The 20403-nt window shown below is 35.1% G+C and overlaps 1 protein-coding gene across 6 annotated transcripts in view; it reads left to right on the top strand.

Moving 5' to 3' along the window:
- Nucleotides 1-20403, top strand: part of LOC145977957 (nucleoporin p58/p45-like) — a 99988-nt gene that overhangs the window by 34849 nt on the left and 44736 nt on the right. For all 6 annotated transcript variants that reach the window (XM_083110312.1, XM_083110304.1, XM_083110319.1 and 3 more), the window contains exons 5-7: nt 7610-7694; nt 9828-10002; nt 14539-14737. In XM_083110312.1, the coding sequence (XP_082966438.1) occupies nt 7610-7694; nt 9828-10002; nt 14539-14737 (459 nt within the window). The remainder of the gene's footprint in view (nt 1-7609; nt 7695-9827; nt 10003-14538; nt 14738-20403) is intronic.

Raw genomic sequence — 20403 nt, 5'->3', positions numbered from 1 at the left:
AAGGCAAACTTCTATTCGCAGCGAACACAAATATGTTTTTCAGTAGAATATTCAGTACACACATTTCTGTTCCATTTTTCAGAGGTTTGTTCGTTTCTGTTTTCGTGCTTCTTTCGATGGACACAAGAAACATCTTTTTTAACAGGTCCTTGCCTACTCGAAGGTTTACTGTCTGTCTTTACTTCATATTCGCACAAGAACTTTGCTTGCGTCAGTTGGATATTTTTTGAAAGTCTAACCCCTACCCCTTTGCTAAAGATGTTGAAGCATAAAACTGTAACTCAGTTATCTCATAAACTTAGATTGTCTTCTGTTTCGGTTAGAGTTTTCCCAATTGTGGTTGAGAGTACCCTTGGAGACACTTGATTTGTATGCTGATCAATTATCTGAAGCATGTCATACAAAATACAGTTGCAAGCAGTCCTGTTGTCTAGCAACTACCTTCAACTGAGGTAATTCAACTTTGTTCAGCTTTCATTTTATAATGTTGAAACACTCTGTTCTAGTAAACGGGGGAAATTATTTTTATTACAGTATTGTAATTATTCATCTGTACTTAGGTAAACAGAACTGCTTGACGACTGTGTGCTTTGTAGTTCACCAATCTCACAATCAATCTCCTCTGAGGAAGCCACACTCTCATGATCAACTTCACTCACTGGTATAAATGTTTTAGTTTTTAACACTGATTTCCCCCAAATCAACATCATCATCGTTAACGTGGTGAAATGATTACCGTAGCTATTGATGCAAAGTGATTATTGTCAAAATGAGAAGAATGACACTACTGCCAACTCTAACGACTGCCTTGTCCTGTTCTACAGCACTATTTGGAATGAAAGTGCTGTTTATATCAGAGGGGTCCAATGGACCAACCTTGGGTTTTAAAGTCGCTCTTTTCTTCTTGCTACTATTACCAACAAATGAAAATAAGAACATTGTTGAGACTCACAGTAAAGAAGGTCAATAACACGAAAATAGTTGGCACAAAGAACCGAAGAACTTGATAAATTTTTGTTACTCCTGTAATCGAAAATATGAGAGAAAGGGTCCGATGGACCCACCTTGGGGTTTTAAGGGTTAATTCTCCCATTAGTAAGATTTCTCGACAAATTTAATTAGTATATACCTTACGACTTAGATGTATATTGATTGCTGATCATATTATAAATTAGAAAATATGTATATGTTGAAAATATAAATTACAAATTTACGTTATCTGCGTACCGTTGAATTTGTCTTTTGAACCTGGATTCGTATAGCCTAAAGTTTACACAATTTAGACTTTTCAAATCTCATTTCACAGAGAATATTCATGAGGTTATTTCTGAAAACATATGCAGGCAACTCTGTGAAGAATGAACTAAATATATTCTACAAACCAATTCCTGCGTCCACAGAAATTGTTGTACGGGGGTCAGGCTAGCGATAAAAAATCAATTGTAATTAATAATAACAATAATTATTATTATCATTCCTATCATAGTTATTACAAAATAACTATTATAAACTAATAAAAATAAACAAATTTCATACCAAATTTATTATCTTTTATCACTATTATTATACAAGATAAGTGTATTTGTGGATAATTGACTCTCATCAAAGATTGATATGACCATTTCATGAGAGCTGTTGCTTACAAGGTTCCCAAATATAGCTCAAGACATGAACCCTTATTTCAGTAAATAGTTACAATGATGGTGAATTGATAAAAACTCTTATGACAATTTAAAAGGCGATCTGTTGTGAATTTATTGTGGAAATCTGATGTGAGGGTGTTTTGGGCCATTGATGTGCTTATCATGAAGTAACATAAACAGTTTATCACAATCAAAGGTGTATATATAAAGGGTGTCCCAAAAGCAATGCAGGATTTAATTTAAGGAAAAAAACATTTCATATATTTATTAGTTGGCAAAGTTATTACATTATATGAAAGAGTGAACATTCCCATTAAATGTGGAAAATGTAATGAAATGTAATGTGGGAAATTATCATTTGACACACAAATTGTTTTTACAATATTCTGAATCACCTTTTCGCATAACTGTGGCTCAATGCCGGCGATAGCTCATTGAATTTCTGCTTTCAATTCAGGAATCGTTGTTATCTTCGCAGCATAAACTTTGGACATAATGAATCCCCAGAAGAGAAAGATCGCACAGTGTGAGGTCGCACAGTTGTTTCATTTGGGGCACTTCTTCTATCGAAAATGTCAGGTAATTTGCTCACAGTTTCCATACTCGTAACGAATTTTAACGATCGTCACTCGCTTCTTCGTCATGTAGCGCTCCATATTGACTAACCGCAATGTCTTTCCTACAACATGTGACCTCTCAGAACGCTGCCAACCCTGCGGGGAAAAAATGGTGCACAGTAAAAATCCTGCATTACTTTTGGGAGACCCTTTATATATAAATAAATAATAATAATAATAACCCGTGGCGCAACAGGCCGTGAGGACCTACCAACTGCCGGGCCTCACTCCCTCCTGCTGAGGTGGGAAATCATCACCAGTGACGGGGTGATGTGTGGTCAGCACGATGAATCCCCAGGCGTTGTTGTAGGTTTTCATGACCGAGTTACACTACTCATTTGTATCTCCCCAATTTAATCATGATGGTGAGAGGCCACTGGTTCCATACACAGGTCGAAATCTCGGGAAAAAAGTTGTTACGCTTTCCCCAGAAGACTTCCTGATATGCTTTCCCCGAACCTGCACGCATCCCGTAGCCCCAAAAGACCGCACGGTCAAATTTGGGTCAAAGTGTTTATATTGGAATTTTAAAAATTATGAAACCATTTATTTTTATATTTAGATTATAGAATATGAAAACATAAACTACTTCCAGCATTTTACACTCAATTTTTTCGATTCAACGCATTTTTAACTTCGTTATTAGGTTTGAAATTTGTCTAATTGCAAATAAGTTTTCATCATGAGAAACAAATTTTATATTGTGTCACATATAAAGGACATACATACTTATGGTTTAAAAGGGGGAAAAAATAATCAAAAATCAAGAACTGTATGTAGATATATCAAATTTAAAACGATGAAGATAAGATAAAAAGATAAAAACGATTGTAAAAAAATTGTAGTGTATGTACATCAGTAAGCAAATCTCTCTGGAAAAACTGCAACAACAAGAGTGCTTCTATTATTATCATCGAAATACTGAAGTTCGGCCCTCATTCAGTTTACAGAATTCTGTACCATTGTTTCTACGTTGATTGCTTTTGTCATTTCCTCATATACGAGGTTCATTTTTTAATTAGGGGCCATTTTGAAATAAAATTAAAACATGCAAAGGAAGAAATTTAATTACCTCTGTGGCGGTTCATATGTACATTCAGCTACTTCTCAACGTAGTTCCCATAGTTGTTGAGACACTTGTCTTAGCGGTAGATGAGCTTTTGTAGACCCTCATGAAATAAATCTGCCGCCAGGTCAGACAGCCAATCCGTCACGGTCTGTTTGGCTTCATTGGCGCTGTTGAGTCGCTTCCCAGCGAGGAAAGTGTTCAAATGGAGGAATAGGTGATAATCGCTAGTTTCTTGAGAGAGTTGCAATACACGGCTGCATTAAATGTTTGTCCATTCGGCAGAAACACTGTCAAACACTGGCTTGTATCACGCTCTCAACATCATGCACCAATGAGTCCGTTATGGTTTAGAGGCATCCTGATCATGGTTCGTCATGAACATTCGAGCGACTGGCCTTAAACAGACGTACCCACTTATGCACCTTGCCTTCAATAATGACATTCTCACCATACACCTCATGTAACTGGCGATAAATGTCTGCCGCTTTCACATTTTTCGTGGTCAAAAACCTGATCACTGATCGTATCTCACACTCGGCGGGATTTTCAATCACCTACACCACTTGCATTGTCCACCACAACCACACCAAGCATTTCACAACGTGCAAATGGCGTCTGTTTATGTGCAAGGCATGTCGGTAACTAACACACATCTGCAAAATGCCAAGCATGCAGTGTTGCCAACGTGAGTGCAAAACGGCCCCTAATTAAAAAATATACCTCGTATGTGAAGTTCGAAAAGATTATTCAGCTTTTTTCTGTGACAGTGTATTTTTTAAATAAGTTTTTATTTTTGTTGATAAGGGCCACTTGCATATTGCTGTTGTAGCTAGCACGACCAACAGTAACGACAGGACTTTCCACACATCCGGGAATAACAGTTTTGTTTTCTGAGGAAGACTTTCGTGTAGTTTGCGAATGTCAACAATGCAACATGGCAGGCAGCCTCTCAAAGTCGGGAAAACATTTCCAACTCCTGGATGAAAGAATGCAATTCCATACAAAGTAATTTCACACTCACTTTTCTTATCACTCTCCCATTCAGTAACTGGGGATGACATAATTTCTAGGAGTTTCATTGTAGCTTTGGCAGTAGTTCTTTCATCTGGCATGTTATTGTATCTAATATTTCATAATATATTTTCCTAACCATTTCTTTGGTTGTTTCAAATTTTGTCTCGTTTGTTGGATTAGGCATGTTCAAATTTCCTAGGTGCTTTCCTTTTTGTAGGGACTGTAAAATTCAATCTTGAATATCCTACTTCGTCATACTACTTAGATTTTCTTATTCTTGCTTCTTTCTTTAGTGCTTGCCCCCTCTTCCTCCCCCCCCCCTTATACTTGATTTCCATAAATGGTTGAGAGGGCAATCACCCCTGCTCACTTGTGGTTGCGCCACTGTGGTCATCACAAGCATGTTAGAAAATCGAATTCAAGAAGTAATATGAAGTAAGAAGTGCTTTAGTTGCTTTTTCTAATGTACAGAAACCTGCAACTTCCTGACTATATACATTTGGCTATCACTTTAATACATCCCAGAATTAACAAACTTACGGACAGAAAACAGCAACATAAAAGTCTCACTAGAATAACTTGCCTTAAAACACTCATTTGTAATGTGATAAAATAAACAAAATTTTTTTTTTAGTAACTACTATTAGAGTGCTGGGTATTTAGATTCAAAATATTAGAGCTGATCTAGTGTTTATTGATTAAATTACATAGCATATATGAACATTTGACGTGTGTAGTGATAAAAAGTGTTTCACCAACAAAGTTGTCTTTCTTCTGTTGCTTTCCTTGCTCAGCTGACTTCTATGTGTGAATGCAATTTCAATTATTAGAAACACAATTAAAGAATTGAATTTATAATAATACAATAATATATTTTACACTGAACAATATTACACATTTTTGTTCAGAAAGGGATATGTAAAAAATCAGTTCAGATTAGTTTAATGATGATGATGGCCTGAGGAACTTATATGCTGCTTTATTAGCTACATTAGTCCAGTTATTCATAACTAATTTAGATTCAATTTCATATTTGTCAGTTTTTTATGATTGTATCATAATTACCTTTTAATTATCATGTTCATGAACTTTTTAAAATAATGGAAGGGCATTTACGAATAAATTTGTGGAGACTGGGCATCGTCCTAAAAAAAAAAGGGCCATGGTCTTGAAAGGGTTGGGAACTACTGGGAAAGAGTAACCTGCCATCTGTGTGCCTTATAGCCACAGGCAAGGGGAAAAGAGAAATGGCTTCGTATTTTGTCAAGCTGCCCCCGTCCACGGCTAGCAAAGATTCTTGAGGATGCAATTCACCCCTCACCCCCACCCCACTCCCAAATCACTGCCTACCTGCTCGGTCCCATTGATTCTCGAAACCTGATTTGTTTACCCTGGCTGGAAATGAGGAAGAAGACTGAAAGCGAGAAGCTGACCATTTCAGCAAGGCAATTGAACACTGTTGCCAAACTTAATGTAAATAAAACCCATAATCAAACCATTTGTGATACAGAGAATTTGAATGTACAGATTACGAAATGCACCTTTGAAAAATGTCTCATAAAAAATGTGAAGGTCGCAAGTCCAATAGTTATGGAGAAGGAGTGAAATCGATTGTTTTTCATTATAAGTAAACGGGGAAAACTCAGTCTTTCTGGGAAAGGGAGAGGAAGACTGTCATGCTCGGGCGAACGGCATCACTTCCTCTTAAATGTCAGTGGTGGTTCAGATTTCAGAAAAAATACTGATCTAACTCTACATAATTGTACAGTGATGGACACTTCTGGGTTGTACTGATCCCATTGATAACATTGGTCGGCATTTTGAAAACAAAATCAATGTTTTCAAATCAATAGGTGATTCTGGAAGCAATTTGATTGCTAATCACAGAAATGACATCCATTTTTTCATCACTTCAGGATTTTTCACAATCAAAATTCTCATATTCACCATTCCATTACATCTATTACCTAACGCAACAAAATAAATTTATGCAATGGAAATTTTGATTGTTTCCATATCAATAAATGATTCTATAAGTATTTTGAATGCTTATCACGGAAATGACATCCGTGTTTTTTCCCATCACGTCAGGATTTTTCTCAATTTCACAATCAAAATTCTCATTACATCTATTACCTAACGCAACAAAAGAAATTGATGTAAGGGAAATTTCATTTCTTTTCTTGAAGCATTTTGAATGCTGATCATGGAAATGGCATCAATTTCTTCCCATCACGTCAGTATTTTTCTCAATGCCACTAAGTTCAATCAACCCATCATATTATAACATTGAGTATTGGACATTTTGTTAAGGAAATTTTGATGAGGGATTTCAAGAATAAAAGTTACATAATCAAAGTCCATACAATTTTCATGCCAATGTGTCAGGTAAAGGTGGAAGCTTAAAATTTTACATGCATTTATAGTTCAAAATTGAAGAATTTGTATTGTAGAAAATCATTATTTTACCATCATCTCAAATCATCATAGCTATCTATTGGGGAAATAATGGAACTGCACATTTTATTGTGAAATTTAGGCAGTTAATGTATTGCTGTGTTCTGAAAATAACTAGACTTATGGGTAAAAATTGATTTCATTTTTGGAATCAGCATGTTATTCAGAGACAACAGTCACCTGCGAGACATTGAAATCCATGGCGACCAGTGTAATTGATGGGATGGTTACAACCCAGAAATGTCTGTTACTGTACTATTTGGTTAACTACCTAGGTATAACTTAACTGCTTGTAGCTTCCCAAATAAATTTAGCGTACATACATAAGTTAAAAGCCAGAAAAGTTGCAAACAACATGATACTTTACTTTCTCTTTTGCACGTTCTATCTGGATTGCATAATGCATACTGGATAACAACATTCTGTGATACATACCTACATAGGAGGTTGTATTTTTTTTTTGTGCCTGCTAGACATATGCTTGTGAACCATTGTGTCTCATTTTTTTTTTACATTTTTATGCAATAAAATATGTGTAGCGTGTTCAAGTAAATTCCAGTTAAACTGAAAAATTGATTGATTCGGTGTTTTAAGTCCACTTTATGCACAGTAAGGCTAATCGGGACTGGACCTTCAGTTTAAAGTGGGATCCGAACCACTGTGTACCTCCACCGGGTAAGTTAAACTGAAAAAGAGCAGTTTAATTTGAACTACAATGGAAATATCCATGTAATCTACACTTCATACGTGATGAATTATGTAATTCCTGTTTCTTTCAGAGTTTTAGAGAAATTTATTCATCTTTTCAGATACAACTTCAGGAAGGCCAGAAAACAAAAGTGTTAAAGAAAACCTTATCCCCAATGAAATAATCCAAACAATTGAAGAGTTCAAGTAAGTTTGTGTTCTTCATTATAATTATTAACCACAGTATATGTACATGATTATCTACAAATGACGGAAAATGTTAGCTTTTTGTTTTTAGTACAAATATAAACAATAATACCTTACCTTGATGAAATACTGTAATATGATACAAAAATATTTATTAGGGCTGAGCTGATACAATCGGTAAATATCAGTTGAAATTTTCCCACCGATACTATTGTTTTTGAGTTGCTAGAACCAAAGCCAAGAGCAACATTTGCCATTTTCAAAAGTTTATTCACCCTTCCTTTTAGCAGATGTAGTTTTTCCGAGAAATTCTGGACAAATACCCACCTGCCTGGGAAGCAGATGATTGACAAAATCAAAGGAATGAGCAAAGTGAAAGCTGTGACCACTACCATGCTGGGCTGTTTCGAGGCCAGATGATTGCGTAGTTCTTGTGAAAGACGTGTGAAGATCACAGTGGAATTTGTTTTGTTTCATCTACATTCAAGCGAGAAGGAAGGGTTGTGGATTCAACGATTTCTTCTTGTACTCTTCCCTTCTATGTGAGTCTGTTACGTAACTGTTTGGTATTGGCCGATACCACAGCAACTTGTTTTTATTGCAAATGACAGAGAATGATGCACAGCATAGCATATTTTTACGTCGCTTTTGTTCCTCTCCAGGTTAACCCGAACAACAAGAATGAATAGTGTTTAAATGAAATTGAAGAAAAGACTCAATCCACCAATTTTATTTGTGTGTGTGTGTGTGTAACTGCAACACCAAATAGTCTTGCAACATTTCAAAAACCCCCTTTCCTTGCATCCTCTGGCTCTGCAGAGAAGTTCACATAAAAAAATATACCAAATGTCACAAGACATTTTAAAGTGTTATAATGCTACATGAGAATAATTTGGGAGTTATTTAATGCCATGAAAGGAATGTAATATGACGAGTTAGTATGACTTGGTAACTAGCCTTTGTTATTTTAAAAAGCTCATTTTACAAGTATCTGTATGGGTTCAAAGTGCTATTGGCTCAGCCCTAATATTTATATGTCTCCTGATCTTATGGTTTGCATTGCATGCTGTGAAGCTAGAGTTCCTGTGTTTGGCTCCAAGGTAAAATATGGTTTTACTTTGTGATTGTTCTCGTATTCATTGCATTGCTTCCTTATTCACCCTTGTCAACTAACTGAAGACTAACTGTTTGGATGTGTGTTCATTTATCTGTTTGGAAACATTTAAGACATTATTCCAATATTCCAAAAGGAATAAGGACAGGAAAATGTAACGTGGATACATTATGCTCATCGTAATTGTAGAAGCAATAATATTTTCAGTCATTGTGACTTCTTACACAATTTTAGAGAGAAGAAAATGGAGAAATTTCAACACCATACATTGTACCTGAAAAACTGTTCCATTGCTAGTGTTCTTTGGTTCATAACAATGTGCTTCTTTCGTCATTGGTTAGAACCATGCAAAAATCAGTTGCAGCACATTCAGTCAAATAACTCAGTGTGGAGGTTGGAGCTAGTTGTTGGCATTAGAATTGATGTACTCATCATAAATATGTATAACATTGTATCCTCTCTATGTAATACAATTAAGCTGGAGATGAACCTGAATCATAGCATCAATTGCATATGTTTAGCAGACATTGAACTCTTCCTTGCAGGTATAAAATTTTATATTAGCAGAGTCCCCACTGACTTCCCACATAAACCTGGGAATATTAAATATAATTCTTGAAATTGTGATGAATATGATTTTTCGCATAAACCCTAAATTGATACAACAGGTGTTTGTAAGTAAAAAAGAATCAATGCCTAAGTATGTGGTGTTTCTCTTTTAAAGGAGCCATGGGTTTCATGTTTCCACTTAGAAAGTATACTATAAGTAGCATTGAAGTAGGATAAAAATTAGTACAAAATGATCTGGAGACTTATGTAATGGTATCTGAGAAAATCAGGGAAACCTGAATAAGATGTTTCTCTCATGCAGTTTTCATTATGCCAAGGGCTAAATCATGTAGATATCAAGTTGCATATTGATGTATTTCAGTAATTATGGCTTTTGATATTTTTTGCAAAAATATATTTGCATGGGTGTGCATTTTGTATTGTTTATTCCATCTTTTTCTTTGTTTTAGGAATTTTGTGAAAGATCAAAAGAACACTAGCTCTGACATTGCTCATGGTTCTACAAAACCTTTGTACAAAGTTCAGTCAAATGCAGAATCATTAAAAAACCTGTTGAATGTTCTTAAGAATGGCCTTACCCGAAATACAGCTCTTGTTGAGAAGCTCAAAGCCGATACTGCTACAGTAAGTTTTATTTTATCATGAATATATTGTGCACCTTGTAGATGATTTACATTTAAAAGTTAAGAAAGAAGCAAAATTTAGACAAGTTGTTAACTGACTGGGAATTAAATGTGGATTCTTCATAAACCTGATTTACAAAGTCTAAAAATCAGCCTTAACAAGACTAATAAAGATGCACCTTCTCCATAATTGTTGCATTTCTTTCCTAAGTCAATGAAAAATGGTAGCTACCCTTGAGACATTTTTTGTTTTAATTTGCAAATTGAACTTGTTTCTTGTTGTGAGCTTCAACTCTTTCTTGTATGTTTGCATATCCATTTAAAAAAAAAAAAGTTAAATCGAACGTTTTGGAACATTTCCGGTTTCTTCATCAGAGATTTACGGGAATTAAGACATTTTAAAAGTTGAAATTTTAATGTATTTGTTAGTTGAAATTTTAATGTGTTTGTTCCTGGGATTTCCAATAAAGGTACGATAAACGTTTCTGAAACATTGGATAAGAGATCAAAGACCAATCACTTCAGACATGTTTTATCTCATTTACATCTTCTGAAATTGTCATTTGCTGCTGTTCATGGTCACTGAGAAGAAACAAGCAACAGATAAGGGAATAATCTACAGAATTAAATTGAGAAGAATATTAATTAATTTATAATATGTATATATTTCCATCAGCATCCATGTTATCATCTAAATTTTTAGCAGATCTGTTTTCTTCCTATGATTAGGACATGTCATCAAAGAACCCTTTTGGAACATATAACTTATGGTTTGAATCATTATAGAATTTTGCATATGTATCTGCAGTGTTCACCGATGGTTTTCCTCTAGGCAGTTTCCATTTCAGTTCATAACTTGCCCAATTGATGGCAGTGCAAGTGCTACGTGATTGCTTTTCCAAAGTTGTGCTTCTGGCATGTTTTACACATGCACTGTCAGATGAAAGAGAGTTAATTGGACATTATCCATAGTCTAGTACTTTTACCTATTAGAGGCATGGATATTTCGTTTTTGACGAGAACACGAAATATGAAATAACACATTGTAATGTTCATTCTTCATGTTTCTGAAAGGTGTGAGGTGCATTTTCCTACCCTGTTTTGTCACGAAATGAACTGCAAAATGCGAAATAGACTCTTAAACACGAAATGTAGAGTTTATTTACAGATGCGACACTATCTGAAGTTTGAATTATCCTGCAATTTATGCAATTCATGGAAAATTGACTAATTCTGCTGTAAATATTTGAGAAGCAAAAATTGACCACTTTATACAGGAATAAACTTATTACTCTGGTAACTAAAAAAAAGTGCTATTAGAAAGGACATGTTTATTTTGTGTAATAAGTGCTGTTTTTAAATCAAATTTAAGATTACAATCACAATTTTAAAACCAAAATATAATTTTATATACTGCTTTTGATCAGATTTTTCACCGATATAACACCGAAATTTTGAATTTTGTTTTATTTACCACTTTTAACCTGAAATTGGCTCTGTATTTGTACCGAAATTTTGCTTTTTTATTTACCAAAAATATGTGACTCTACCTATGCTTATTCTAACACTACCTTCTGAGAGAGCACCTCTTCTGTCATCTTCATATGAACAAATTTATTTTTGCCAGTGTTAAGGGTCAAATCTATGACAGACGTGTGATTTTACACGGTCGTAGTATCACAGATATGTTGTAATTATATCAATGTGTATACTCTGTAGTATAGAACCATTGCCTCTAACATTCAGAGAATCAGTTCCAGGTTATTTCACTGGTCACTCTCACCAAATTACATTCAGCATTACCTTAGCATCATTGTAGAATTTGTTTCTTGTGTTCTTCACATTTTTTTATGCCTTAATTAACCTTGTATTCATCCATGAGATCAGGGATAATTTTTACAAGGGTCGTTCAAGGTTGACCAGGACTTTTATTTCTAGACAGGAAATATACATACATAGAGGCACCAAACTATGTCAGTTTTTCAAAGTATTCCCCCTGAACATCCAGACACCGTTGCCATCGTTGTGGAAGTTCTGTGATGCCTTTGGCGTAGAAAGATGTAGGTTGGTGTTGTAACCACTGCAGGACAGCGTTCTTGAGTTCCTCATCTGTCTGGAAGTGCGTCCTGCCCAAAGGCTCTTTAAGAACCCCAAACAAGTGGAAATCACTGGGGGCTAACTCTGGACTGTAAGGACTGTGTGGTAAAACCTCCCAGTGCAAGTTGGCCAGCGTTGTTTGAGTCAAATGGGCCGTGTGTGGCCTGGCATTGTCATGGAGAAGAATGACATGTTTCGACAACATTCCAGGTTTTTTCTTCCCAACGGCCCCACGTACAACACTGATATTGACTGTATGCGCTACGTCACACACTGTTACTCGCCGATTTTCAAGGATAACTTGCTGAACACGCGATATTCACCGGAGTGACTGCAGTTGGGCGAACGTGTCCGTGCGGTTCATTTTGCTACCAACTCCCGTCCTTCACTGAACTGTTGACACCATTCGTATACTCTTGCCCGTGACAGTGTTTGTTCACCATACTGTGCTTGCAGTCTACGCCAAATTTCAGCAGGTTTCACCTTCTCCTTCACGAGAAATTTCATTATACACAGCTGTTCCACAGCAACAGATGCACTACTTGCCGCCATCTTTGTTTACACTACTGCACATGCGCCAAATGCATCGCAAAGGTTCATGGTTACTTGCAAGGAATCATGGTCTATCCTGCCGAAGTAATGTAGCGCTACATTGTTTCATTAATATTTTACGCACGAAAGTCCTGGTCAACCTTGAACGACCCTTGTACTTTATTTTCCTGATAGATATGGGGCATTCCATGTGAAAGTACCCCTGAACCTCAATTTTTTAAAATTAAATGCAATACTGTAACTTTATCCTATCTCGTGAGTGAACAATCTAAAATTGTCATTTGCATAAAAATTCAAGTATTATACATAATTAAGTTAGAAGGTAAACAGCAGTATTTTAAATATTGTTACCGTATTTATGCATGTATAATGCACAGCCTGGTTTTTGATGGGGAAAAAGTGACAAACAACTATATCTCGTATATAATGTGCAGTGTAATCCACTTTCAAGAAATGACTTTCTTAGTTGTAGGTTGTAAAGCTGTTGCTATGTGGACCAAGAGGAGAATATTCCCTTGTGTAAATAATAAGTAACCAACCCATTCCACCTCCCCCCCTCTCCCTCCACTCTGTTTAACATCCCAAATATTTTACTCTTTAACCACCTTATTTATTCTGTAATAGTGAAAATTAACTTATGGATTTGCAGTGCTCAAGAAGTCATTTTCTATTATATCTCACCCAACAAATACAGCCACCCAACAAATACAGCTGATACGCAGCCCATCTGACGAGAGGTGCGTTGTCGAATTTTGCCAGAACGCCACTGCTTTTCTTGGTGTTGCAGAACATTACATTACAAAGTGAAAAATTGTGGACATGGCCTTTAAAGTTTTAAACATAGTTTTGCTCATCACTTTTTCTAAAAAGAGCTTCAAAATATATACTTTTTCCAGGACTAATGTAACATTTATAGGAAGCACATTCAGGACCCTTGAACCTGCAGTTACCAGCACAAACTTTCTTCCATTAAGGCATTTACACATTCCATACATATAATATTATTTGGCCAGTAATGCATTTTAATTATTGTTTTCTTTTTCCTTATCTTTTCTTTCATCCAAAAGTACCATAAAAATCAGAATGTTCCTTCATCTTGTGATGAGCTTATTTGAACCGCATTTCCCATTATTGTCACTATCTTGAATGGAATACTGTTGCCATATTCAGAAACTGCAGAATTTAAGCTTTCCAACGATATATAACATAATAGGGTTCCATAAACATGAAAAATCAATGCAAGTGTCACAAAATCATGGAATGACCGTGTATGGTTTCATGTTGGCTGTCTGAATTATCCTGTGCATAATATGCACCAGTTTTTGGGAGCAAAAATGTTAGAAATAAGTGCGCATTATACATGAGTAAATATGTTCATAATTTTTGCAAGAGCATTGTGGAGAAAAATGAAGTAGGTGATTATAAATAATTAATTATCCCTTTGTGAAATTATGAATATTTTAAATCAGTGCTATAGTTGCAATTCTTGTATATTTAAATTAAATACAGTGGAACCCTGATTTTACATTTTCCTGCATTATACATTCAATCTTGATGGTCCCAACATAGCAAAATGTTATAGAATTTTCCTCGATTTTATATTTTCCTGCATTTAAAGTTTTTGTCAGCATGGTCCCCTGGTAAACGTAAAATCGAGGCTCCATTTTATTTTGAATTTCAAGTATCAGCATCGGTATCGATGGAAATCAGTAAGAATATCAGCATTGATATCTGTGTCACTTCAAAGTGGTCTCGTCTCATCCCTATTGATAATTTATAAAACTAATTACAATGTGCAAAAAAATATACCAGTTTTTAAAGTTTCCTTAGTATTTTTTTTAATGAATTTTCTAGAATTGTTAAATTTGTTTTGTTCCTTCTGTTTCAGGAAATGCAAAATGCAGAAATGGCTCAAAGAACACATGACACACCACTGAACCTTCAGCTTGATAATGCTGCACCTTTGGAGTATTTCATGAAATTGGTTGCAAGATTTGAGGAAGAGATGCAGTTCTTTAGGCAAGAAATCGAAAGGACAGAAAGACACATACAGTCGCTTTCACAGTCAACTGCTCTAACTCCACAAGGTAATGTAGAGTGTATATATATATTATTCTGTACAATATATTATCCTGTACTATACTGTGGTAGTAAATGTGAGATAGTCCCTGCAGTATAACTTATATTGTCTCTCATCGATATTTTTGTGAAGAAGTTCTACACTATAATAATAAGATGTCTTAAAGTTTCACCATTCTGTATGATTTGTTATAGTGCTGGTATATTTCTGTGCTCACATTTATTGCTGTATGTGGATCTTCTGTTATTTCAGTTTCAGTTATTGCAATAAATAGCTTCTAACAGACCAAAACACCTGTCAGAGAGCAGAAATACAAAAGGAAACACCACACATAAAAATTAAACTGTAAAAGTTCTGATGCTTCGCTGACATTGTCAAGGATAATGGAGTGAAAAGCAGGTGTGGGCAGTAGATGCAGCAGAAGTGTTTAACTCCATTTTATTCTTGGTAGTGCCAGAAGGAAGTTGACAAAGCATTGAAACTTTACAGGTTTTTTTTTGTGTGTTTTCTGCAGGGTCGGACAGGTAATTTACTTCATACATATTTTATATAGGTTAAGTGCAATTTTCTAGTACATCACTTGCTACAGAAAACAGGACCTTTTTTTCATGTTTGTGTAGAAAATGTTTCTTAATACATTTTTAAAAATTGACTACTCAAAGCATTTGGATGAAATCAAGTACATAATTCAATCACATTCTGATGCTGTACAAGCATATATTTTGTTGAATTTTAAGTGAATAGCTCATTGACTTAATTCCTGATGTAAGAATTAACTTTATGTTTCTCCCTCCTTCTATTGGGAGAAATTAAGTGTCAACCTTGGTTTCTGTGATGCTCTTTGGAACTGGCACATGCAAGAAGAGATATATCAGCTATGATAAGATTTCTCTGGTTAATTTAAAGCAAGGATGTACCATTAGTCTTCCAAACATCAATTTGGTTCTATATCAAGCATTATATATGGTGGCTGCAGACTTCCATGGCAGAGTGGTTAACACAGTATGCTAAGATGCTAGGGGTCCCATATTCTAATTCCACCCTGGGTATGGGTGTTCTTTGTGAAGTATCCATTCATCAATTACATCATATCTAGGGTGACCAGACGTCCTCTTTTATCCGGACATGTCCTCCTTTTTCGGTGTCTGTCCGTCGTCCGGGCGGATTTCTGAAAAATCGGAAAATGTCCTCCTTTTTGGACCATTGTCAATATACTGCTCATGAAATTGTTCCACGCATAACGATCACTTGTTATTTTACGTCCAAAAACCTCACTTGGCGTGTTAAGTATTCGAGCAATGCTCACTGATCATCATCTGCGATCCGAACCACGAACACTTTACACGAATCAGTCATCAGATTCCAACTCCTCGTTGCTTTGCCCGCTGAACGCGTAGATACTGGATGCGTCCCAGATGCAAGCGGAAACGTATATAGCCTATTTCTAATCTGTGCGCATATAGCGTGTGTGCATTTAGTCTGTGCATTAACCTTGTTTACGAGTGCAGTTTTTCATTCGCCGCAAGTTTTATCTGTGATACACGTGGGTCATACGAGCGATACAGAAAAATGTGGTGAGAATTTTCTTTTCATGAAATGCCGAAGCGAAAGTGTAAATTCACTAACGATCTCGGAAGAAAATATCCTGCTTTTAAGGAAGGAAGAAACAAATATGAAGCTGAATGTAAGATATGCACTGCTGGAACTTACGTCTCAGTAGCAAACAAAGGTAGGTACATGTAATAATTCAAGTAGATAAATACGTAGTAAGAACACATGTTTGCATATGGAAAGTAATAGTCATGTTTCCAACATTGCAACCATTCATTACATTAAAATGTATTATCAAATAAAGCAAATTAAACACGACGTACTGACAACGAAACCAAAATTTAAAATTATCGTTACAAGGGCTAGATTTAGTAGTGTTTACAATTTTAGATTGTTTGAAATTTAGTAGTGTTTATAATTGTAGATTGTTGGGTTTGGAGTGTTAGGTGTGATAAATCATTTGCAAGGTTTTTTTCGTTTTTTTTCTATAGTCTGTGCATACAGCCAAATTTTAAGAATAAATGGTGGAAGTACTTTAGGATGAAATAGCCTATATCTTTTGTTTGTTGTTTTCATACACTGAGACACATTTCATATTGCAAAAAGCATCGAAATCGATCGAATGCCACTTTTAATGCTAAAAAAATAGTGATGGAACGAAATTGCAATTATTATTAATCATAACACTATGCATTACATAGTACTTCATTGAGTAGCTATCATAAATAGGGTCAGGGAATTGACGAATCATCTTTTTTCTGGGCGTTGAAGAGAATACTAAACGTGAAACTAGTCTGTTTCACTTCAGTCAGAACCAGAAAATATTGTTTTTATTTTGCATTTTCTGCCCTTTTGGTTTTTAGTCCATTTTTGCAGTATTATTCCTGTTTTTGTTGCATTTTTAGTATCATTTTTTTCTCCCAGTTGTTTCAAGAATTTTAAATGCATTTGCATGTATGCACCTTACATAAATTACCGGTAACAGTTAGATATAGCAAAAATACATTTCTTGAAATTTACAGGAGAAAAGACGGGAAAGTACTTATGGAATTGAGTTCCTGTGCACTTTTGGAAGCTGGAAATAGTGTTTTTTCCATTCCTGCAATTTATTCGGCCGGTAAATAATGTAATTTTCGACATTCATGTATCTCCGTTGCACGATAGCTTGTGCCACCATTACCGTGGAATACGTGAATCAAATGTTCCGTGCCTTCGATTATGTAACCCCCTGTCAGTGTAGCAACCACGCGGTAGTTTTACAAGATGACGTGTGAGCATTTTTTTTGTTTTTTTTTTTTCAATTTAATTTTCTGTTTGCCTAACCTAACTGAACCTAACCTAACCTTCCGTGAATGGTTTGTGGATCAATTTTAGCCTAAAAACCATCATTTTTCAGTTAATAAGTGTTAGTGTAGCAACCACACAGTAGTTATACAAGATAACGTGCGAGTTTTTTTTTTTTTTTGTTTTTTCAATTCAATTTTCTATGTTTGCCTTACCTAACCTTCCGTGAATGGTTTGTGGATCAATTTTCGCTTAAAAAACCTTTGTGAATAGTTTGTGCTGCAATTATCGGTTCATAAGTTTGGTAACACTGCATATCAGCTGACGATAGACAGCGTGAATCAAGATTTGAAAAAAAAAAGTAATCCCAAGTTGAAAAATGTTTCACTATGCATATGAGGTAAGTACAAATGAAATTAATTTGAAAATAAACGATTTAAATGTGTTTTTGCTATATCTAACTAGTACCAAATTACCACACATGGTCATCTTATTAGAAAGTATGCCATTAATCATAAATATGGTCAATTTAAGAGGGCACTATTATTTTTAGGCCATGTTTGTGAAGCGATTTTACAATACCGGGAGTTCCTCCAATTTGTTTCAAATTTGACATACTCACTACTTTTGCTCTCCTAATCACGAATCTGCAGTTAAAATTTGGCGGTCACGCGTACAAATTGCAAAATAACCGAAATTAAGTGGTCTGTGATCAGCACAATTGCTCACGAAGCAAAACTGTATTTTCAGGTTCTGACTGACTACTGTCATGCAAGGCCCATTCTGAATGGAGGTGAATGACTTGTGGAGTATTTAAAATAACCTTGAAGTAAAATTATAGAAAATTACATTAGCACTTAACTGCTTTTTTTCCCTTTGCTTTCATAGTTTAAACCATGAAACTGATTTTATCAAATTATTCAACTAGTCTTGTAATTTGTGAAAAATCAAGCTTTCATTGTTAAGGGGTGGTCTTTTTTTTTACATTTTTTAGGTCATCAACTTCCGAGCCCTAATATTAAAATATTTTGTTACAGGTAGTCAAGATTTGGAACATCATATTGCATCCCATAAACACAAGAAAAGCCTTCAGTGTTCCAGTTCATCAACTCCACTGGAAAAGATATTTCTTCAACAAGAGTCTACTTCAGCGCTAGCTCATCGTGTACTTGCAGCCGAGGGAGGTCTAGCATTTCATACAGTTAGGCACCATTTTAGCTACAGATCTATGGATTGTACACCAAAATTAAATCAAGTTATATACAGTGATTCAGATATTGCAAAGAAAGTATCAACAGGAAGAACAAAAACTCAGTGTATTATAAATAATGTTATTGCTCCACATTCCTTAGATGTAACTATTCAATGTTTGAAGGGAATTTCTTGTTTTGGAGTATCAACTGATGGAAGTAACCATGGGTGTATGAAAATGTTTCCTATTCTAATACAGTACTACAATTATAAAGTGGGTGGCATCAAAACAAAAGTAATTGAACTAAAGACAACTCCAAATGAGAAAGCTGAAACCATAACAAGTTATGTTAAGGAAACATTAGAAAATCTAGGTTTGTCAGATAAGTGTGTAGCTTTTGCAGGGGACAATACAAATACTAATTTTGGAGGAGTCAATCGAAGAGAAGGGAAGAATATTTACAGCAACCTAAAGAAATCACTAAATGAGAATCTATTAGGTGTGGGTTGTCCAGCTCATATTTTACACAATGCTGTACAGCATGGAGCTGATAATTTATCAATAGACATAGAGTGTATAATCTTGAAAATGTACAATTATTTTTCAATTTATACTGTTAGAACAGAGGAGCTAAAGTCTTTCTGCGAGTTTGTTGATATTAATTACAAGCAATTGCTGTCCCATTCCAAAACAAGGTGGTTGTCACTTTTCCCTGCCATTGAAAGAGTGCTGGAAATGTTCACGGCATTAAAATCGTACTTCTTGTCACAACCTAAGCCACCTAAAATTTTGATTCAGTTCTTTGAAAACAGGTTAAGTAAAGCTTATTTGTTGCATTTACATTCAATTATGGGCATATTCCATTCTAAAATCCAAGAATTGGAAAAAGAGCAAAATTCTGTGCTTGAGATTATAGACATTCTTAGTTATGTTTGTCAGGTGTTGACGAATAGATTAGAAGGTAGCTTTCTTTGTTTAAAGGTAAGAGGAATTATTGAAAGTGCTGAAAAAGATGGGTTTGTTAAAGAGGTAGAACAATTCATGAAGGATGCTATGTTGCTGTATGAGTCTTGTGTTGAATACATACAAAAGTGGTCACAAAGTTTTGATGAGTTTAAGTGTTTTAAGTGGATGAATTTAACAAATCTGAAGTACAGTGATGTTGAAGAATGTATGAAATATTTAGGGTCCAAAGGAATTCACATTGATGATGTTAAATGTTTTGACCAATTTTGTAACTTGAAGCAGTTTGTTAGTGGTAATCCTGAATTACAAAATATGAGCTGTAATGAGAAATGGACCACATATTTCCAATCAAGCAAGTCTTCTGACTGCCATTCTGAACTTCTAAAGATAGCAGAATATTTCTTTTCGATACCTGGACATAATGCAAATGTGGAGAGAATTTTCTCACTAATATCAACACAATGGACAGATGAAAGGAACAGGTTGAGTGTAGATTCTGTAAAGGGGCTTATCATGATTCAATACAATTTCAAAGAATATTCTTGTATTGACTTCTACGATTATCTTTTAAAAACTCCAAAGTTGTTGGAAAAAATCAGATCATCTGATAAGTATGTGTAAGCAAACTGTAGGTAAGATTTTTATAGTGATTAAATTAAGATTAATGACAAATATCTTTG

The sequence above is a fragment of the Lepisma saccharinum genome, chromosome 1 (assembly GCF_977018435.1).
Source record: "Lepisma saccharinum chromosome 1, izLepSacc3.1, whole genome shotgun sequence".
Classification (NCBI taxonomy): domain Eukaryota; kingdom Metazoa; phylum Arthropoda; class Insecta; order Zygentoma; family Lepismatidae; genus Lepisma; species Lepisma saccharinum.
This window is presented reverse-complemented; position numbering and strand designations above follow the sequence as displayed.